A 23,596-nucleotide genomic window follows, 5' to 3' on the forward strand; every position below is an offset into this window, starting at 1 on the left:
ACAGGGTACCACACACACACAACTTCCGGCGCCGAAAAAGAGATGGCCGCCTCGCTTCGCGTTCCTTGGAAAATATGCAGTATTTTGTTTTTTTATGTGTTATTTCTTACATCGGTACCCCAGGTAATCTTAGGTTTCATTACATACAGTCGGGAGGAACTACTGAATATACGATTAACGTCAACTCATCATCGTTCCTACCAGGAATATGACTTTCCCGAAACGGATCCAGTGTTTTGCCTTCCACCCAATACAATGGATCTGATCCCAGCCGGCGACCCTGTGCGACGCCGTAAAAGGGGCAAACGAGGCGGTCTCGTGGTCAGGCTTCGGAGACGGGCACATCGCGCTCCACTCCCTAGCATACTACTCGCAATGTCCAGTCTCTTGACAATAAGGTTGATGAAATCCGAGCACGGGTAGCATTCCAGAGAGACATCAGGGATTGCAACGTGCTCTGCTTCACGGAAACATGGCTAACTCAAGAGACGCTAACGGAGTCGGTGCAGCCAGCTGGTTTCTTCATGCATCGCGCCGACAGAAACAAACATCTTTCTGGTAAGAAGAGGGGCGGGGGGGTATGCCTTATGATTAACGAGACGTGGTGTGATCATCATAACAACACACAGGAACTCAAGTCATTCTGTTCACCTGATCTAGAACTCCTCACAATCAAATGTCGACCGCATTATCTACCAAGGGAATTCTCTTCAATCATAATCACAGCCGTATATATTCCCCCCCAAGCAGACACATCGATGGCCCTGAACGAACTTTATCTGACTCTTTGTAAACTGGGAACCACACACCCTGAGGCTGCATTCATCGTAGCTGGGGATTTTAACAAGGCTAATCTAAAAACAAAACTCCCTAAATTCTATCAGCATATCGATTGTGCTACCAGGGCTGGAAAAACCCTAGATCATTGTTATACTAATTTCCGCGACGCATATAAGGCCCTCCCCCGCCCCCCTTTCGGAAAAGCTGACCACGACTCCATTTTGTTGATTCCAGCCTACAAACAGAAACTAAAACAACAAGCTCCCGCGCTCAGGTCTGTTCAACGCTGGTCCGACCAATCTGAATCCACGCTTCAAGACTGCTTCGATCACGCGGATTGGAATATGTTCCGCATTGCGTCCAACAACAATATTGACGAATATGCTGATTCGGTGAGCGAGTTCATTAGGAAGTGCATTGACGATGTCGTACCCACAGCAACGATTAAAACATTCCCAAACCAGAAACCGTGGATTGACGGCAGCATTCGCGTGAAACTGAAAGCGCGAACCACTGCTTTTAACCAGGGCAAGGTGACCGGAAGCATGACCGAATACAAACAGTGTAGCTATTCTCTCCGCAAGGCAATCAAACAGGCTAAGTCCCAGTACAGAGACAAAATCGAGTCGCAATTCAACAGCTCAGACACAAGAGGTATGTGGCAGGGTCTACAGTCAATCACGGATTACAAAAAGAAAACCAGCCCCGTCGCGGACCAGGATGTCTTGCTCCCAGACAGGCTAAACAACTTTTTTGCCCGCTTTGAGGACAATACAGTGCCACTGACACGGCCCCCTACCAAAACCTGCGGGCTCTCCTTCACTGCAGCCGAGGTGAGTAAAACATTTAAACGTGTTAACCCTCGCAAGGCTGCAGGCCCAGACGGCATTCCCAGCCGCGTCCTCAGAGCATGCGCAGACCAGCTGGCTGGTGTGTTTACGGACATATTCAATCAATCCTTATCCCAGTCTGCTGTTCCCACATGCTTCAAGAGGGCCACCATTGTTCCTGTTCCCAAGAAAGCTAAGGTAACTGAGCTAAACGACTACCGCCCCGTAGCACTCACTTCCGTCATCATGAAGTGCTTTGAGAGACTAGTCAAGGACCATATCACCTCCACCCTACCGGACACCCTAGACCCACTCCAATTTGCTTACCGACCCAATAGGTCCACAGACGACGCAATCGCAACCACACTGCACACTGCCCTAACCCATCTGGACAAGAGGATTACCCATGTGAGAATGCTGTTCATCGATTACAGCTCAGCATTTAACACCATAGTACCCTCCAAACTCGTCATCAAGCTCGAGACCCTGGGTCTCGACCCCGCCCTGTGCAACTGGGTCCTGGACTTCCTGACGGGCCGCCCCCAGGTGGTGAGGGTAGGTAACAACATCTCCACCCCGCTGATCCTCAACACTGGGGCCCCACAAGGGTGCGTTCTGAGCCCTCTCCTGTACTCCCTGTTCACCCACGACTGCGTGGCCATGCACGCCTCCAACTCAATCATCAAGTTTGCGGATGACACTACAGTGGTAGGCTTGATTACCAACAACGACGAGACGGCCTACAGGGAGGAGGTGAGGGCCCTCGGAGTGTGGTGTCAGGAAAATAACCTCACACTCAACGTCAACAAAACAAAGGAGATGATTGTGGACTTCAGGAAACAGCAGAGGGAGCACCCCCCTATCCACATTGACGGGTCAGTAGTGGAGAAGGTGGAAAGTTTTAAGTTCCTCGGTGTACACATCACGGACAAACTGAATTGGTCCACCCACACAGACAGCGTTGTGAAGAAGGCGCAGCAGCGCCTCTTCAACCTCAGGAGGCTGAAGAAATTCGGCTTGTCACCAAAAGCACTCACAAACTTCTACAGATGCACAATCGAGAGCATCCTGTCGGGCTGTATCACCGCCTGGTACGGCAACTGCTCCGCCCACAACCGTAAGGCTCTCCAGAGGGTAGTGAGGTCTGCAGAACGCATCACCGGGGGCAAACTACCTGCCCTCCAGGACACCTACACCACCCGATGTCACAGGAAGGCCATAAAGATCATCAAGGACAACAACCACCCAAGCCACTGCCTGTTCACCCCGCTATCATCCAGAAGGCGAGGTCAGTACAGGTGCATCAAAGCAGGGACCGAGAGACTGAAAAACAGCTTCTATCTCAAGGCCATCAGACTGTTAAACAGCCACCACTAACATTTAGCGGCCGCTGCCAACATACTGACTCAACTCCAGCCACTTTAAAAATGGGAATTGATGGAAATTATGTAAAAATGTACCACTAGCCACTTTAAACAATGCCACTTAATATAATGTTTACATACCCTACATTACCCATCTCATATGTATATACTGTACTCTATATCATCTACTGCATCTTGCCATCTTTATGTAATACATGTACCACTAGCCACTTTAAACTATGCCACTTTATGTTTACATACCCTACAGTACTCATCTCATATGTATATACCGTACTCTATACCATCTACTGCATCTGCCATGCCGTTCTGTACCACCACTCATTCATATATCTTTATGTACATATTCTTTATCCCTTTACACTTGTGTGTGTGTAAGGTTGTAGTTGTGGAATTGTTAGGTTAGATTACTTGTTGGTTATTACTGCATTGTCGGAACTAGAAGCACAAGCATTTCGCTACACTCGCATTAACATCTGCTAACCATGTGTATGTGACTAATAAAATTTGATTTGATTTGACACACACACACACACACACTCTGGAACTAGTGGAGGAGTTTATACTGCACAGGGTACCACACACACACACACACACACACACACTCTGGAACTGGTGGAGGATTTTATACTGCACAGGGTAACACACACACACACACACACACACACACACTCTGGAACTAGTGGAGGAGTTTATACTGCACAGGGTAACACACACACACACTCTGGAACTAGTGGAGGAGTTTATACTGCACAGGGTAACACACACACACACACACACACTCTGGAACTAGTGGAGGAGTTTATACTGCACAGGGTACCACACACACACACACACACACACTCTGGAACTAGTGGAGGAGTTTCTACTGCACAGGGTACCACACACACACACACACACACACACTCTGGAACTGGTGGAGGAGTTTATACTGCACACACACACACACACACACACACTCTGGAACTAGTGGAGGAGTTTATACTGCACAGGGTAACACACACACACACACACACACTCTTAATGTTGCCTTTGTCATGTCTCAATGGTTTCACAACTGTGTGTGTGTGTGTGTGTGTGTGTGTGTGTGTGTGTAGAGGATGAGTGCCTTACAGGAGCTGCAGCTGTTGGAGATCATGTGCAGCTGTTTCCAGGAACAGAGTCGAGACGCTGTGAGACAACTCATCTTCTCTGCCCTGTTCACTCTACAAGGTGACCTTTAACCCCTGACCCTAACTCATCTTCTCTGCCCTGTTCACTCTACAAGGTGACCTTTAACCCCTGACCCTAACTCATCTTCTCTGCCCTGTTCACTCTACAAGGTGATCTTTAACCCCTGACCCTAACTCATCTTCTCTGCCCTGTTCACTCTACAAGGTGACCTTTAACCCCTGACCCTAACTCATCTTCTCTGCCCTGTTCACTCTACAAGGTGATCTTTAACCCTGACCCTAACTCATCTTCTCTGCCCTGTTCACTCTACAAGGTGATCTTTAACCCCTGACCCTAACTCATCTTCTCTGCCCTGTTCACTCTACAAGGTGATCTTTAACCCTGACCCTAACTCATCTGTTCACTCTACAAGGTGATCTTTAACCCTGACCCTAACTCATCTGTTCACTCTACAAGGTGATCTTTAACCCCTGACCCTAACTCATCTTCTCTGCCCTGTTCACTCTACAAGGTGATCTTTAACCCCTGACCCTAACTCATCTGTTCACTCTACAAGGTGATCTTTAACCCTGACCCTAACTCATCTGTTCACTCTACAAGGTGATCTTTAACCCCTGACCCTAACTCATCTTCTCTGCCCTGTTCACTCTACAAGGTGATCTTTAACCCCTGACCCTAACTCATCTGTTCACTCTACAAGGTGATCTTTAACCCTGACCCTAACTCATCTGTTCACTCTACAAGGTGATCTTTAACCCCTGACCCTAACTCATCTGTTCACTCTACAAGGTGATCTTTAACCCCTGACCCTAACTCATCTTCTCTGCCCTGTTCACTCTACAAGGTGATCTTTAACCCTGACCCTAACTCAGCTGTTCACTCTACAAGGTGATCTTTAACCCTGACCCTAACTCATCTGTTCACTCTACAAGGTGATCTTTAACCCCTGACCCTAACTCATCTTCTCTGCCCTGTTCACTCTACAAGGTGATCTTTAACCCCTGACCCTAAATCATCTTCTCTGCCCTGTTCACTCTACAAGGTGATCTTTAACCCCTGACCCTAACTCATCTGTTCACTCTACAAGGTGATCTTTAACCCCTGACCCTAACTCATCTTCTCTGCCCTGTTCACTCTACAAGGTGATCTTTAACCCCTGACCCTAACTCATCTGTTCACTCTACAAGGAGATCTTTAACCCTGACCCTAACTCATCTGTTCACTCTACAAGATGATCTTTAACCCCTGACCCTAACTCATCTGTTCACTCTACAAGGAGATCTTTAACCCTGACCCTAACTCATCTGTTCACTCTACAAGGTGATCTTTAACCTTGACCCTAACTCATCTGTTCACTCTACAAGGTGATCTTTAACCCTGACCCTAACTCATCTTCTCTGCCCTGTTCACTCTACAAGGTGATCTTTAACCCTGACCCTAACTCATCTGTTCACTCTACAAGGTGATCTTTAACCCTGACCCTAACTCATCTGTTCACTCTACAAGGTGATCTTTAACCCCTGACCCTAACTCATCTTCTCTGCCCTGTTCACTCTACAAGGTGATCTTTAACCCCTGACCCTAACTCATCTGTTCACTCTACAAGGTGATCTTTAACCCTGACCCTAACTCATCTGTTCACTCTACAAGGTGATCTTTAACCCCTGACCCTAACTCATCTTCTCTGCCCTGTTCACTCTACAAGGTGATCTTTAACCCCTGACCCTAACTCATCTGTTCACTCTACAAGGTGATCTTTAACCCCTGACCCTAACTCATCTTCTCTGCCCTGTTCACTCTACAAGGTGATCTTTAACCCCTGACCCTAACTCATCTGTTCACTCTACAAGGTGATCTTTAACCCTGACCCTAACTCATCTGTTCACTCTACAAGGTGATCTTTAACCCCTGACCCTAACTCATCTGTTCACTCTACAAGGTGATCTTTAACCCCTGACCCTAACTCATCTTCTCTGCCCTGTTCACTCTACAAGGTGATCTTTAACCCTGACCCTAACTCAGCTGTTCACTCTACAAGGTGATCTTTAACCCTGACCCTAACTCATCTGTTCACTCTACAAGGTGATCTTTAACCCCTGACCCTAACTCATCTTCTCTGCCCTGTTCACTCTACAAGGTGATCTTTAACCCCTGACCCTAAATCATCTTCTCTGCCCTGTTCACTCTACAAGGTGATCTTTAACCCCTGACCCTAACTCATCTGTTCACTCTACAAGGTGATCTTTAACCCCTGACCCTAACTCATCTTCTCTGCCCTGTTCACTCTACAAGGTGATCTTTAACCCCTGACCCTAACTCATCTGTTCACTCTACAAGGAGATCTTTAACCCTGACCCTAACTCATCTGTTCACTCTACAAGGTGATCTTTAACCCCTGACCCTAACTCATCTGTTCACTCTACAAGGAGATCTTTAACCCTGACCCTAACTCATCTGTTCACTCTACAAGGTGATCTTTAACCTTGACCCTAACTCATCTGTTCACTCTACAAGGTGATCTTTAACCCTGACCCTAACTCATCTTCTCTGCCCTGTTCACTCTACAAGGTGATCTTTAACCCCTGACCCTAACTCATCTGTTCACTCTACAAGGTGATCTTTAACCCTGACCCTAACTCATCTTCTCTGCCCTGTTCACTCTACAAGGTGATCTTTAACCCCTGACCCTAACTCATCTGTTCACTCTACAAGGTGATCTTTAACCCTGACCCTAACTCATCTGTTCACTCTACAAGGTGATCTTTAACCCTGACCCTAACTCATCTGTTCACTCTACAAGGTGATCTTTAACCCTGACCCCAACTCATCTTCTCTGTTCACTCTACCATGTGTGTGTGCGATATTTGCCCCTTTCAAATTTTCTTGCCTTTTGCATATTTTTGATACTGAATATTATCAGATCTTCAACCAAAACGTAATATTAGATCAAAGGAACCTGAGTGAACAAATATCTTATTTCATTTATTATATAAACATAGTTATGCAACAGCCAATGCCCCTGTGTGAAAAGTAGGTTGTACCACCTTTAGCTGTAATGACTCCAACCACTTCCTGTAGTTGTTGATCAGTCCACCTTTAGCTGTAATGACTCCAACCACTTCCTGTAGTTGTTGAGCAGTCCACCTTTAGCTGTAATGACTCCAACCAAACACTTCCTGTAGTTGTTGATCAGTCCACCTTTAGCTGTAATGACTCCAACCAAACACTTCCTGTAGTTGTTGATCAGTCCACCTTTAGCTGTAATGACTCCAACCAACCACTTCCTGTAGTTGTTGATCAGTCCACCTTTAGCTGTAATGACTCCCACCAAACACTTCCTGTAGTTGTTGATCAGTCCACCTTTAGCTGTAATGACTCCAACCAAACACTTCCTGTAGTTGTTGATCAGGCCACCTTTAGCTGTAATGACTCCAACCAAACACTTCCTGTAGTTGTTGATCAGTCCACCTTTAGCTGTAATGACTCCAACCAAACACTTCCTGTAGTGGTTGATCAGTCCACCTTTAGCTGTAATGACTCCAACCACTTCCTGTAGTTGTTGATCAGGCCACCTTTAGCTGTAATGACTCCAACCAAACACTTCCTGTAGTTGTTGATCAGTCCACCTTTAGCTGTAATGACTCCAACCAAACACTTCCTGTAGTTGTTGATCAGTCCACCTTTAGCTGCAATGACTCCAACCAAACACTTCCTGTAGTTGTTGATCAGTCCACCTTTAGCTGTAATGACTCCAACCACTTCCTGTAGTTGTTGATCAGTCCACCTTTAGCTGTAATGACTCCAACCACTTCCTGTAGTTGTTGATCAGTCCACCTTTAGCTGTAATGACTCCAACCACTTCCTGTAGTTGTTGAACAGTTCACCTTTAGCTGTAATGACTCCCACCACTTCCTGTAGTTGATGATCAGTCCACCTTTAGCTGCAATAACTCCAACCAAACACTTCCTGTAGTTGTTGATCAGGCCACCTTTAGCTGTAATGACTCCAACCAAACACTTCCTGTAGTTGTTGATCAGTCCACCTTTAGCTGTAATGACTCCAACCAAACACTTCCTGTAGTTGTTGATCAGTCCACCTTTAGCTGCAATGACTCCAACCAAACACTTCCTGTAGTTGTTGATCAGTCCACCTTTAGCTGCAATGACTCCAACCAAACACTTCCTGTAGTTGTTGATCAGTCCACCTTTAGCTGCAATGACTCCAACCAAACACTTCCTGTAGTTGTTGATCAGTTCACCTTTAGCTGTAATGACTCCAACCAAACACTTCCTGTAGTGGTTGATCAGTCCACCTATAGGTTAAGGGCTGGACAGTCAGCATTTCACTGTGAGGTCTAAACCTGTTGGTTAAGGGCTGGTCAGTCAGTATTTCACTGTGAGGTCTACACCTGTTGGTTAAGGGCTGGTCAGTCATTATTTCACTGTGAGGTCTACACCTGTTGGTTAAGGGCTGGTCAGTCAGCATTTCACTGTGAGGTCTACACCTGTTGGTTAAGGGCTGGTCAGTCTGCATTTCACTGTGAGGTCTACACCTGTTGGTTAAGGGCTGGTCAGTCAGCATTTCACTGTGAGGTCTACTACACCTGTTGGTTAAGGGCTGGTCAGTCAGCATTTCACTGTGAGGTCTACACCTGTTGGTTAAGGGCTGGTCAGTCAGCATTTCACTGTGAGGTCTACACCTGTTGGTTAAGGGCTGGTCAGTCAGCATTTCACTGTGAGGTCTACACCTATTGGTTAAGGGCTGGTCAGTCAGCATTTCACTGTGAGGTCTACACCTGTTGGTTAAGGGCTGGTCAGTCTGTATTTCACTGTGAGGTCTACACCTGTTGGTTAAGGGCTGGTCAGTCAGCATTTCACTGTGAGGTCTACGCCTGTTGGTTAAGGGCTGGTCAGTCAGCATTTCACTGTGAGGTCTACACCTATTGGTTAAGGGCTGGTCAGTCAGCATTTCACTGTGAGGTCTACACCTGTTGGTTAAGGGCTGGTCAGTCAGCATTTCACTGTGAGGTCTACACCTGTTGGTTAAGGGCTGGTCTCTCAGCATTTCACTGTGAGGTCTACACCTGTTGGTTAAGGGCTGGTCAGTCAGCATTTCACTGTGAGGTCTACACCTGTTGGTTAAGGGCTGGTCAGTCAGCATTTCACTGTGAGGTCTACACCTGTTGGTTAAGGGCTGGTCAGTCAGCATTTCACTGTGTTGTCTACACCTGTTGGTTAAGGGCTGGTCAGTCAGTATTTCACTGTGAGGTCTACACCTATTGGTTAAGGGCTGGTCAGTCAGCATTTCACTGTGAGGTCTACACCTGTTGGTTAAGGGCTGGTCAGTCAGCATTTCACTGTGAGGTCTACACCTGTTGGTTAAGGGCTGGTCTCTCAGCATTTCACTGTGAGGTCTACACCTGTTGGTTAAGGGCTGGTCAGTCAGCATTTCACTGTGAGGTCTACTACACCTGTTGGTTAAGGGCTGGTCAGTCAGCATTTCATTGTGAGGTCTACACCTGTTGGTTAAGGGCTGGTCAGTCAGCATTTCACTGTGAGGTCTACACCTGTTGGTTAAGGGCTGGTCAGTCAGCATTTCACTGTGAGGTCTACACCTGTTGGTTAAGGGCTGGTCAGTCAGTATTTCACTGTGAGGTCTACACCTGTTGGTTAAGGGCTGGTCAGTCAGTATTTCACTGTGAGGTCTACACCTGTTGGTTAAGGGCTGGTCAGTATTTCACTGTGAGGTCTACACCTATTGGTTAAGGGCTGGTCAGTCTGCATTTCACTGTGAGGTCTACACCTGTTGGTTAAGGGCTGGTCAGTCAGCATTTCACTGAGGTCTACACCTGTTGGTTAAGGGCTGGTCAGTCAGCATTTCACTGTGAGGTCTACACCTGTTGGTTAAGGGCTGGTCAGTCAGCATTTCACTGTGAGGTCTACACCTGTTGGTTAAGGGCTGGTCAGTCAGCATTTCACTGTGAGGTCTACACCTATTGGTTAAGGGCTGGTCAGTCTGCATTTCACTGTGAGGTCTACACCTGTTGGTTAAGGGCTGGTCAGTCTGCATTTCACTGTGAGATCTACACCTGTTGGTTAAGGCCTGGTCAGTCAGCATTTCACTGTGAGGTCTACACCTGTTGGTTAAGGGCTGGTCAGTCAGTATTTCACTGTGAGGTCTACACCTGTTGGTTAAGGGCTGGTCAGTCAGCATTTCACTGTGAGGTCTACACCTGTTGGTTAAGGGCTGGTCAGTCAGTATTTCACTGTGAGGTCTACACCTGTTGGTTAAGGGCTGGTCAGTCAGCATTTCACTGTGAGGTCTACACCTGTTGGTTAAGGGCTGGTCAGTCAGCATTTCACTGTGAGGTCTACACCTGTTGGTTAAGGGCTGGTCAGTCAGCATTTCACTGAGGTCTACACCTATGGGTTAAGGGCTGGTCAGTCAGTATTTCACTGTGAGGTCTACACCTGTTTAAGGGCTGGTCAGTCATCTGACTAATAACATTTGATTTGAAGCTGCACCATAATTACAGCCATTTCTGACTGAAAAGTTCTGATCCCGAAATCCCTCACTTGTTTAGTGAAAACATTCCCTATTCCCTCAACCTGCTCTCGTTACGTGAAACATGTACGCATCGCATGCACGTGACCAATAGGGCCTGACCTATAGCATATCATAGTCGCATCAATACATTGGTTATTGCAGACTGATCGTCGTAACAAGTGATGCAGATGACGTGACAAATACATTTGAAACGGGGTATTGTTTGATCTGGAGGTAAAGGGGAAGTCAGATGTTTTGAAACGGGGGATTGTTTACTGTTTGATCTGGAGGTAAAGGGGAAGTCAGATGTTTTGAAACGGGCGATTGTTTACTGTTTGATCTGGAGGTAAAGGGGAAGTCAGATGTTTTGAAACGGGCGATTGTTTACTGTTTGATCTGGAGGTAAAGGGGAAGTCAGATGTTTTGAAACAGTTGATTGTTTGATCTGGAGGTAAAGGGGAAGTCAGATGTTTTGAAACAGTTGATTGTTTGATCTGGAGGTAAAGGGGAAGTCAGATGTGTGGAAAGTACTGGAGAGCAGGTAAGAGCTGCGTTCCTATTATGTGAGCCAAACAGGTGCTGTCAGATTACAATATAATTTCTCTGACCATTTGGAACCATGTGAACAACACTAAATCATTTATAAGCCTACCAGAGAGTCTGTTGTAATGTTTTGTTGTAAAGCCTTTATTACAGCAGAGACTAAACAGTCACATTCATTCGTGATGCAATTTCCGAAATGGAACGGTTTGGGCCTATTTGTTGTTTACACTAATTATTCAATGGTCGCTTTATTTAATTTAGTGTTAGGCTTTCACATCATGAATGAGTCGTATACTGTGTGATGACATGAACCACTAAGTGATTGATACAGTAGCCCAAGTAAGTTACGGTATTAAAACTAAGCTCCACGGTGGTTCTATACTAAGTCTACTAATGATAATGACTTATTTTAATGATGATTACTATAATAGTAATAACAATAAAAAGGAGGGTTATTATGAATATACCTTTTCTGACATTTTGGAACAGTGTAAAACTAAATTAATATTAAAACTGAGAATATTAAGGTTCAGAACTTTTGTGAAGCATCACAGTTAAGAACTATCTGGTAAATAGAAATCCAATATGGATGGTGTTAAGAGATGGGAGGGGTTGGATGTAGCTGAAGACTGGGACTGGATGGTGTTGAGAGATGGGAGGGGTTGGATGGAGCTGAAGGGACTGGATGGTGTTAAGAGATGGGAGGGGTTGGATGGAGCTGAAGGGACTGGATGGTGTTAAGAGATGGGAGGGGTTGGATGGAGCTGAAGGGACTGGATGGTGTTAAGAGATGGGAGGGAATGGATGGAGCTGAAGGGACTGGATGGTGTTAAGAGATGGGAGGGGTTGGATGGAGCTGAAGGGAGGGACTGGATGGTGTTAAGAGATGGGAGGGGTTGGATGGAGCTGAAGGGAGGGACTGGATGGTGTTAAGAGATGGGAGGGGTTGGATGGAGCTGAAGGGACTGGATGGTGTTAAGAGATGGGAGGGGTTGGATGGAGCTGAAGGGAGGGACTGGATGGTGTTAAGAGATGGGAGGGGTTGGATGGAGCTGAAGGGACTGGATGGTGTTAAGAGATGGGAGGGGTTGGATGGAGCTGAAGACTGGGACTGGATGGTGTTAAGAGATGGATGGTGTTGAGAAATGGGAGGGGTTGGATGGAGCTGAAGGGGGGACTGGATGGTGTTAAGAGATGGGAGGGGTTGGATGGAGCTGAAGGGACTGGATGGTGTTAAGAGATGGGAGGGGTTGGATGGAGCTGAAGGGACTGGATGGTGTTAAGAGATGGATGGTGTTGAGAGATGGGAGGGGTTGGATGGAGCTGAAGGGGGGACTGGATGGTGTTAAGAGATGGGAGGGGTTGGATGGAGCTGAAGGGACTGGATGGTGTGAAGAGATGGGAGTGGTTGGATGGAGCTGAAGGGACTGGATGGTGTTAAGAGATGGGAGGGGTTGGATGGAGCTGAAGGGACTGGATGGTGTTAAGAGATGGGAGGGGTTGGATGGAGCTGAAGGGAGGGACTGGATGGTGTTAAGAGAGAGATGGGAGGGGTTGGATGGAGCTGAAGGGACTGGATGGTGTTAAGAGATGGGAGGGGTTGGATGGAGCTGAAGGGACTGGATGGTGTTAAGAGATGGGAGGGGTTGGATGGAGCTGAAGGGACTGGATGGTGTTAAGAGATGGGAGGGGTTGAATGGAGCTGAAGGGACTGGATGGTGTTAAGAGATGGGAGGGGTTGGATGGAGCTTAAGGGACTGGATGGTGTTAAGAGATGGGAGGGGTTGAATGGAGCTGAAGGGACTGGATGGTGTTAAGAGATGGGAGGGGTTGGATGGAGCTGAAGGGACTGGATGGTGTTAAGAGATGGGAGGGGTTGGATCGAGCTGAAGGTTGGGACTGGATGGTGTTAAGAGATGGGCGGGGTTGAATGGAGCTGAAGGGACTGGATGGTGTTAAGAGATGGGAGGGGTTGGATGGAGCTGAAGGGACTGGATGGTGTTAAGAGATGGGAGGGGTTGGATGGAGCTGAAGGTTGGGACTGGATGGTGATAAGAGAGAGATGGGAGGGGTTGGATGGAGCTGAAGACTGGGACTGGATGGTGTTAAGAGATGGGAGGGGTTGGATGGAGCTGAAGGGTGGGACTGGATGGTGTTAAGAGATGGGAGGGAATGGATGGAGCTGAAGGGACTGGATGGTGTTAAGAGATGGGAGGGGTTGGATGGAGCTGAAGGGACTGGATGGTGTTAAGAGATGGGAGGGGTTGGATGGAGTTGAAGGGTGGGACTGGATGGTGTTAAGAGAACTAGAATCACAACAGTAGCCTGTCTTATTTCTGTAGATATCCTGATCAGAACTAGAATCACAACAGTAGCCCGTCTTATTTCTGTAGATATCCTGATCAGAACTAGAATCACAACAGTAGCCCGTCTTATTTCTGTAGATATCCTGATCAGAACTAGAATCACAACAGTAGCCTGTCTTATTTCTGTAGATATCCTGATCAGAACTAGAATCACAACAGTAGCCTGTCTTATTTCTGTAGATATCCTGATCAGAACTAGAATCACAACAGTAGCCTGTCTTATTTCTGTAGATATCCTGATCAGAACTAGAATCACAACAGTAGCCTGTCTTATTACTGTAGATATCCTGATCAGAACTAGAATCACAACAGTAGCCTGTCTTATTTCTGTAGATATCCTGATCAGAACTAGAATCACAACAGTAGCCTGTCTTATTTCTGTAGATATCCTGATCAGAACTAGAATCACAACAGTAGCCCGTCTTATTTCTGTAGATATCCTGATCAGAACTAGAATCACAACAGTAGCCTGTCTTATTTCTGTAAATATCCTGATCAGAACTAGAATCACAACAGTAGCCTGTCTTATTTCTGTAGATATCCTGATCAGAACTAGAATCACAACAGTAGCCTGTCTTATTTCTGTAGATATCCTGATCAGAACTAGAATCACAACAGTAGCCTGTCTTATTTCTGTAGATATCCTGATCAGAACTAGAATCACAACAGTAGCCTGTCTTATTTCTGTAGATATCCTGATCAGAACTAGAATCACAACAGTAGCCCGTCTTATTTCTGTAGATATCCTGATCAGAACTAGAATCACAACAGTAGCCCGTCTTATTTCTGTAGATATCCTGATCAGAACTAGAATCACAACAGTAGCCCGTCTTATTTCTGTAGATATCCTGATCAGAACTAGAATCACAACAGTAGCCTGTCGTATTTCTGTAGATATCCTGATCAGAACTAGAATCACAACAGTAGCCTGTCTTATTACTGTAGATATCCTGATCAGAACTAGAATCACAACAGTAGCCTGTCTTATTACTGTAGATATCCTGATCAGAACTAGAATCACAACAGTAGCCCGTCTTATTTCTGTAGATATCCTGATCAGAACTAGAATCACAACAGTAGCCTGTCGTATTTCTGTAGATATCCTGATCAGAACTAGAATCACAACAGTAGCCTGTCTTATTACTGTAGATATCCTGATCAGAACTAGAATCACAACAGTAGCCCGTCTTATTTCTGTAGATATCCTGATCAGAACTAGAATCACAACAGGCAACAGGTTCAAAGATCTTACACTTACAGGTCATATGAGGGAATTAGTCTGAAATATATAATCTATGGATTTGACATGACTGGGAATACAGATATGCATCTGTTGGTCACAGATACCTTAAAGAAATGGGCTTCACGGTGGGCCTCATTGTGTGTCTTCAGTGTGTGTGTGTCTTCTGTGTGTGTGTTCAAGTTTTATTAAATCTGTGTTTTACTTTTCCTTCTATCGCCAAGGTAACCAGGCTGACGAGAGTCGCATGGTGTTGCTCGGCAAGCTAGTCTCCATGGCGATCGCTGTGGGCAGGGTCCCCATCCTGGAGTGTGCTGCTACCTGGTTACAGGTTAGTACACACACACCTTCACCGTGGACAGGACAGGTCTATGGAGTGATTTAGGTATAGGTTATCAATAACACACCTTCACTTACCGTGGACAGGACAGGTCTATGGAGTGATTTAGGTATAGGTTATCAATAACACACCTTCACTTACCGTGGACAGGACAGGTCTATGGAGTGATTTAGGTATAGGTTATCAATAACACACCTTCACTTACCGTGGACAGGACAGGTCTATGGAGTGATTTAGGTATAGGTTATCAATAACACACCTTCACTTACCGTGGACAGGACAGGTCTATGGAGTGATTTAGGTATAGGTTATTAATAATAGACTATATCCTGGTAGAGGTAAACCATAGCTAGCACCAGAGACTATATCCTGGTAGAGGTAAACCATAGCTAGCACCAGAGGCTACATCCTGGTAGAGGTAAACCGTAGCTAGCACCAGAGACTATATCCTGGTAGAGGTAAACCGTAGCTAGCACCAGAGACTACATCCTGGTAGAGGTAAACCGTAGCTAGCACCAGAGACTATATCCTGGTAGAGGTAAACCGTAGCTAGCACCAGAGACTATATCCTGGTAGAGGTAAACCGTAGCTAGCACCAGAGGCTACATCCTGGTAGAGGTAAACCGTAGCTAGCACCAGAGACTATATCCTGGTAGAGGTAAACCGTAGCTAGCACCAGAGACTACATCCTGGTAGAGGTAAACCGTAGCTAGCACCAGAGGCTACATCCTGGTAGAGGTAAACCGTAGCTAGCACCAGAGACTACATCCTGGTAGAGGTAAACAGTAGCTATTACCAGAGGCTACATCCTGGTAGAGGTAAACCGTAGCTAGCACCAGAGACTACATCCTGCTAGAGGTAAACAGTAGCTAGTACCAGAGGCTACATCCTGCTAGAGGTAAACAGTAGCTAGCACCAGAGACTATATCCTGGTAGAGGTAAACCGTAGCTAGCACCAGAGACTACATCCTGCTAGAGGTAAACAGTAGCTAGCACCAGAGACTACATCCTGCTGGAGGTCATTTTGCAGGGCTCTGGCAGTGCTCCTCCTTGCACAAAGGCGGAGGTAGCGGTCCTGCTGCTGGGTTGTTGCCCTCCTACGGCCTCCTCCACGTCTCCTGATGTACTGGCCTGTCTCCTGGTAGCGCCTCCATGCTCTGGACTCTACGCTGACAGACGCAGCAAACCTTCTTGCCACAGCTCGCATTGATGTGCCATCCTGGATGAGCTGCACTACCTGAGCCACTTGTGTGGGTTGTAGACTCCGTCTCATGCTACCACTAGAGTGAAAGCACCGCCAGCATTCAAAAGTGACCAAAACATCAGCCAGGAAGCATAGGAACTGAGAAGTGGTCTGTGGTCACCACCTGCAGAACCACTCCTTTATTGGGGGTGTCTTGCTAATTGCCTATAATTTCCACCTTTTGTCTATTCCATTTGCACAACAGCATGTGAAATTTATTGTCAATCAGTGTTGCTTCCTAAGTGGACAGTTTGATTTCACAGAAGTGTGATTGACTTGGAGTTACATTGTGTTGTTTAAGTGTTCCCTTTTATTTTTTTGAGCAGTGTATATTTCCACACTATATGATAATACCATTTTAGTGTAAGAGTTGTTTGAAAAGACTGCCTGAAATGTCAGGCGGTAAATTAGTTAATAGACCAATAAGAAAGAGCTTTCCCAACCTCTCGGCCAATAACGACTAGTTTTCTGTTTTCACTTCCCCACTCAGACCACTCCCAGACAGTCCGAGCTAAATTCTTGCATGAGAAGTTGCTCTTTGCTAAGAAGCTATTTTTATTTCTTTTTTGACCATTTTAATGTAAAACAATCCCAGTGAGGTACTTAATTGTTACCCAGAAATGAATTGGTATTGTGTGTGTTCCAGCGGACCCACCCTGTCTACTGTAGAAGACTAGCCAGAGTGCTAGTGGATGACTATTGTTCACTACTTCCTGGTTCCGTGGTTCCAACACTCAACAACCTCAGCTGTTCCTGTCCTCCATTCTGCTGCCAGTTCATCACTGCTGTTACCACCCTGTATGACCTCTCTACAGGTACACACACTGCTGTTACCACCCTGTATGACCTCTACAGGTACACACTGCTGTTACCACCCTGTATGACCTCTCTACAGGTACACACTGCTGTTACCACCCTGTATGACCTCTCTACAGGTACACACACTGCTGTTACCACCCTGTATGACCTCTACAGGTACACACACCGTTAGGAAAATGTGTTGCCAGACATTTGACGGCAGCGTTTTAATTGACCAGACCCATATGCATTGGGTCCAGCCACAGTGCTCAGAATGACAGAAATAACATTTATGGTAATTCATCTGAACAGAAGGTGTAAGTGGAGGATGCAACGCTTCCTGACTGGAATCCCACTTTAAAGATGTTAGGAGAACTGTCCACATGTTCCTCAGCCAACAAGATGAGTAACAGCTAAATCACTAGCCTGTCCATCTACTATCAGCCAACAAGATGAGTAACGAACAGCTAAATCACTAGCCTGTCCATCTACTATCAGCCAACAAGATGAGTAACGAACAGCTAAATCACTAGCCTGTCCATCTACTATCAGCCAACAAGATGAGTAACGAACAGCTAAATCACTAGCCTGTCCATCTACTATCAGCCAACAAGATGAGTAACGAACAGCTAAATCACTAGCCTGTCCATCTACTATCAGCCAACAAGATGAGTAACGAACAGCTAAATCACTAGCCTGTCCATCTACTATCAGCCAACAAGATGAGTAACGAACAGCTAAATCACTAGCCTGTCCATCTACTATCAGCCAACAAGATGAGTAACGAACAGCTAAATCACTAGCCTGTCCATCTACTATCAGCCAACAAGATGAGTAACGAACAGCTAAATCACTAGCCTGTCCATCTACTATCAACCAACAAGATGAGTAACGAACAGCTAAATCACTAGCCTGTCCATCTACTATCAGCCAACAAGATGAGTAACGAACAGCTAAATCACTAGCCTGTCAATCTACTATCAGCCAACAAGATGAGTAACGAACAGCTAAATCACTAGCCTGTCCATCTATCAGCCAACAAGATGAGTAACGAACAGCTAAATCACTAGCCTGTCCATCTACTATCAGCCAACAAGATGAGTAACGAACAGCTAAATCACTAGCCTGTCCATCTACTATCAGCCAACAAGATGAGTAACGAACAGCTAAATCACTAGCCTGTCAATCTACTATCAGCCAACAAGATGAGTAACGAACAGCTAAATCACTAGCCTGTCCATCTACTATCAGCCAACAAGATGAGTAACGAACAGCTAAATCACTAGCCTGTCAATCTACTATCAGCCAACAAGATGAGTAACGAACAGCTAAATCACTAGCCTGTCAATCTACTATCAGCCAACAAGATGAGTAACGAACAGCTAAATCACTAGCCTGTCAATCTACTATGACCAGACCCACTACTATGTCAGGTCTACATCTCTAAATACCTCTTGGTGTGTATAGAGGAGTTGACTCCTCCTGTACAGCTGTTACTATGTCAGGTCAACATCTCTAAATACCTCTTGGTGTGTATAGAGGAGTTGACTCCTCCTGTACAGCTGTTACTATGTCAGGTCTACATCTCTAAATACCTCTTGGTGTGTATAGAGGAGTTGACTCTCCCTGTACAGCTGTTACTATGTCAGGTCAACATCTCTAAATACCTCTTGGTGTGTATAGAGGAGTTGACTCTCCCTGTACAGCTGTTACTATGTCAGGTCTACATCTCTAAATACCTCTTGGTGTGTATAGAGGAGTTGACTCTCCTTGTACAGCTGTTACTATGTCAGGTCTACATCTCTGAATACCTCTTGGTGTGTATAGAGGAGTTGACCCCTCCTGTACAGCTGTTACTATGTCAGGTCAACATCTCTAAATACCTCTTGGTGTGTATAGAGGAGTTGACTCTCCTTGTACAGCTGTTACTATGTCAGGTCTACATCTCTGAATACCTCTTGGTGTGTATAGAGGAGTTGACCCCTCCTGTACAGCTGTTACTATGTCAGGTCTACATCTCTAAATACCTCTTGGTGTGTGTTTGGTGTGTATAGAGGAGTTGACTCCTCCTGTACAGCTGTTACTATGTCAGGTCTACATCTCTAAATACCTCTTGGTGTGTGTTTGGTGTGTATAGAGGAGTTGACTCCTCCTGTACAGCTGTTACAGATGGTGGTGTCCTGGATCCAAGACCAACCTCGATTGGTCCTCATCACTCTGCTGAACACGCCCCCCTCCTCCAGCCAGCCAATCGGCTCCCTGGACCTCACACCGCTGGCTGGGCTGGTGCGCTGGTGTGTCAAAGCCCCATTGGCTTACAGAAGAGACGGGAAGCAGGGCTTGGCCAATGGGACAACAGAGACTGAGCTGGAGGCAGGGCCTCTCTTCTCTGAGCTTCATCTCAGTGTTCTGCAGGTTTGTCCGTTCTCAATGTCCAGTCTCAAACCTGACTTTTGGGACATTTTTGTAATTTAGGACGTACATGAGGGTTGGGTTTGGATTACAAACCTCCAGACAGTGAGACAGACCATCATAGCAGCAGAACCTCCAGACAGTGAGACAGACCATCATAGCAGCAGAACCTCCAGACAGTGAGACAGACCATCATAGCAGCAGAACCTCCAGACAGACCATCATAGCAGCAGAACCTCCAGACAGTGAGACAGACCATCATAGCAGCAGAACCTCCAGACAGACCATCATAGCAGCAGAACCTCCAGACAGACCATCATAGCAGCAGAACCTCCAGACAGTGAGACAGACCATCATAGCAGCAGAACCTCCAGACAGACCATCATAGCAGCAGAACCTCCAGACAGTGATACAGACCATCATAGCAGCAGAACCTCCAGACAGTGAGACAGACCATCATAGCAGCAGAACCTCCAGACAGACCATCATAGCAGCAGAACCTCCAGACAGACCATCATAGCAGCAGAACCTCCAGACAGACCATCATAGCAGCAGAACCTCCAGACAGTGATACAGACCATCATAGCAGCAGAACCTCCAGACAGACCATCATAGTAGCAGAACCTCCAGACAGACCATCATAGCAGCAGAACCTCCAGACAGACCATCATAGTAGCAGAACCTCCAGACAGACCATCATAGTAGCAGAACCTCCAGACAGACCATCATAGCAGCAGAACCTCCAGACAGACCATCATAGCAGCAGAACCTCCAGACAGTGAGACAGACCATCATAGCAGCAGAACCTCCAGACAGACCATCATAGCAGCAGAACCTTCAGACAGACCATCATAGCAGCAAAACCTCCAGACAGACCATCATAGCAGCAAAACCTCCAGACAGACCATCATAGCAGCAGAACCTCCAGACAGACCATCATAGCAGCAGAACATCCAGACAGACCATCATAGCAGCAAAACCTCCAGACAGTGAGACAGACCATCATAGCAGCAGAACCTCCAGACAGTGAGACAGACCATCATAGCAGCAGAACCTCCAGACAGACCATCATAGCAGCAGAACCTCCAGACAGTGAGACAGACCATCATAGCAGCAGAACCTCCAGACAGACCATCATAGCAGCAGAACCTCCAGACAGACCATCATAGCAGCAGAACCTCCAGACAGACCATCATAGCAGCAGAACCTCCAGACAGTGATACAGATCATCATAGCAGCAGAACCTCCAGACAGACCATCATAGCAGCAGAACCTCCAGACAGACCATCATAGCAGCAGAACCTCCAGACAGACCATCATAGCAGCAGAACCTCCAGACAGTGATACAGACCTGTCCATTACTCAGCAAAATGTTAAGTTGAGAGAACACTTGGCCCTAAGCCCCTAATGGAGTGGCTACTTGCTGTATTTGGTAGTGATCACTCCAGTCTGCCATTAACCAGGTTTCCATCCAATCTTGCTGTATTAGGTAGTGATCACTCCAGTCTGCCACTAACCAGGTTTCCATCCAATCTTGCTGTATTTGGTAGTGATCACTCCAGTCTACTACTAACCAGGTTTCCATCCAATCTTGCTGTATTTGGTAGTGATCACTCCAGTCTACTACTAACCAGGTTTCCATCCAATCTTGCTGTATTTGGTAGTGATCACTCCAGTCTACTACTAACCAGGTTTCCATCCAATCTTGCTGTATTTGGTAGTGATCACTCCAGTCTGCCACTAACCAGGTTTCCATCCAATCTTGCTGTATTTGGTAGTGATCACTCCAGTCTACTACTAACCAGGTTTCCATCCAATCTTGCTGTATTTGGTAGTGATCACTCCAGTCTACTACTAACCAGGTTTCCATCCAATCTTGCTGTATTTGGTAGTGATCACTCCAGTCTACTACTAACCAGGTTTCCATCCAATCTTGCTGTATTTGGTAGTGATCACTCCAGTCTGCCACTAACCAGGTTTCCATCCAATCTTGCTGTATTTGGTAGTGATCATCCAGTCTGCCACTAACCAGGTTTCCATCCAATCTTGCTGTATTTGGTAGTGATCACTCCAGTCTACTACTAACCAGGTTTCCATCCAATCTTGCTGTATTTGGTAGTGATCACTCCAGTCTACTACTAACCAGGTTTCCATCCAATCTTGCTGTATTTGGTAGTGATCACTCCAGTCTGCCACTAACCAGGTTTCCATCCAATCTTGCTGTATTTGGTAGTGATCACTCCAGTCTACTACTAACCAGGTTTCCATCCAATCTTGCTGTATTTGGTAGTGATCACTCCAGTCTGCCACTAACCAGGTTTCCATCCAATCTTGCTGTATTTGGTAGTGATCACTCCAGTCTACTACTAACCAGGTTTCCATCCAATCTTGCTGTATTTGGTAGTGATCACTCCAGTCTGCCACTAACCAGGTTTCCATCCAATCTTGCTGTATTAGGTAGTGATCACTCCAGTCTACTACTAACCAGGTTTCCATCCAATCTTGCTGTATTTGGTAGTGATCACTCCAGTCTACTACTAACCAGGTTTCCATCCAATCTTGCTGTATTAGGTAGTGATCACTCCAGTCTACTACTAACCAGGTTTCCATCCAATCTTGCTGTATTTGGTAGTGATCACTCCAGTCTGCCACTAACCAGGTTTCCATCCAATCTTGCTGTGTCAATTTGAAGGAAACACATCTCTGTTTTTATGTGGTTTTTAGAATATTGGCATGAAAATCTGTCTCCGCCTGGATGGAAGCCTAGCTACTGTTCTGGGCCAAATCTGTCTCCGCCTGGATGGAAGCCTAGCTACTGTTTTGGGCCAAATCTGTCTCCAACTGGATGGAAGCCTAGCTACTGTTCTGGGCTAAATCTGTCTCCACCTGGATGGAAGCCTAGCTACTGTTCTGGGTCAAATCTGTCTCCGCCTGGATGGAAGCCTAGCTACTGTTCTGGGCTAAATCTGTCTCCACCTGGATGGAAGCCTAGCTACTGTTCTGGGTCAAATCTGTCTCCGCCTGGATGGAAGCCTAGCTACTGTTCTGGGTCAAATCTGTCTCCGCCTGGATGGAAGCCTAGCTACTGTTCTGGGCTAAATCTGTCTCCACCTGGATGGAAGCCTAGCTACTGTTCTGGGTCAAATCTGTCTCCGCCTGGATGGAAGCCTAGCTACTGTTCTGGGTCAAATCTGTCTCCGCCTGGATGGAAGCCTAGCTACTGTTCTGGGTCAAATCTGTCTCCAATTGGATGGAAGCCTAGCTACTGTTCTGGGTCAAATCTGTCTCCAACTGGATGGAAGCCTAGCTACTGTTCTGGGTCAAATCTGTCTCCAACTGGATGGAAGCCTAGCTACTGTTCTGGGTCAAATCTGTCTCCACCTGGATGGAAGCCTAGCTACTGTTTTGGGCCAAATCTGTCTCCAACTGGATGGAAGCCTAGCTACTGTTCTGGGTCAAATCTGTCTCCACCTGGATGGAAGCCTAGCTACTGTTCTGGGTCAAATCTGTCTCCAACTGGATGGAAGCCTAGCTACTGTTCTGGGCCAATGAGAATTGAGATGATGTGCACTTGCATCTCACCTGCAACTTGTCAAGATTCCAGAATTCTAAACCCATTGAGCATATTGTGTCCTGCTGCCAGCTGTTTGTCTTTAAAACAATATAAATGTAACCTTTATTTAACTAGGCAAGTCAGTTAAGAACAATGACGGCCTACACCGGCCTCTTATTTACAATGACGGCCTACACCGGCCTCTTATTTACAATGACGGCCTACACCGGCCTCTTATTTACAATGACGGCCTACACCTGCCAAACCTGGACCACTTGTACGCCGCCCTATGGGACTCCCAATCACGACCGGTTGTGATACAGCCTGGATTCAAACCAAGGTGTCTGTAATGATGCCTCTAGCACTAGGATGCAGTGCCTTAGACCGCTG

General features: G+C 46.3%; 1 protein-coding gene across 1 annotated transcript in view; it reads left to right on the forward strand.

Annotated features, from left to right (window-relative positions):
* The window catches only part of LOC139568469 (integrator complex subunit 15-like), a 29,602-nt gene that overhangs the window by 3,272 nt on the left and 2,734 nt on the right, over positions 1-23,596 (forward strand). Inside the window, exons 4-7 of the mRNA XM_071390302.1 lie at positions 4,090-4,204; positions 15,085-15,191; positions 17,090-17,258; positions 19,379-19,656. Of these exons, the coding sequence (XP_071246403.1) occupies positions 4,090-4,204; positions 15,085-15,191; positions 17,090-17,258; positions 19,379-19,656 (669 nt within the window). The remainder of the gene's footprint in view (positions 1-4,089; positions 4,205-15,084; positions 15,192-17,089; positions 17,259-19,378; positions 19,657-23,596) is intronic.

Source organism: Salvelinus alpinus, chromosome 2, assembly GCF_045679555.1.
Source record: "Salvelinus alpinus chromosome 2, SLU_Salpinus.1, whole genome shotgun sequence".
In the NCBI taxonomy this organism is placed as follows: domain Eukaryota; kingdom Metazoa; phylum Chordata; class Actinopteri; order Salmoniformes; family Salmonidae; genus Salvelinus; species Salvelinus alpinus.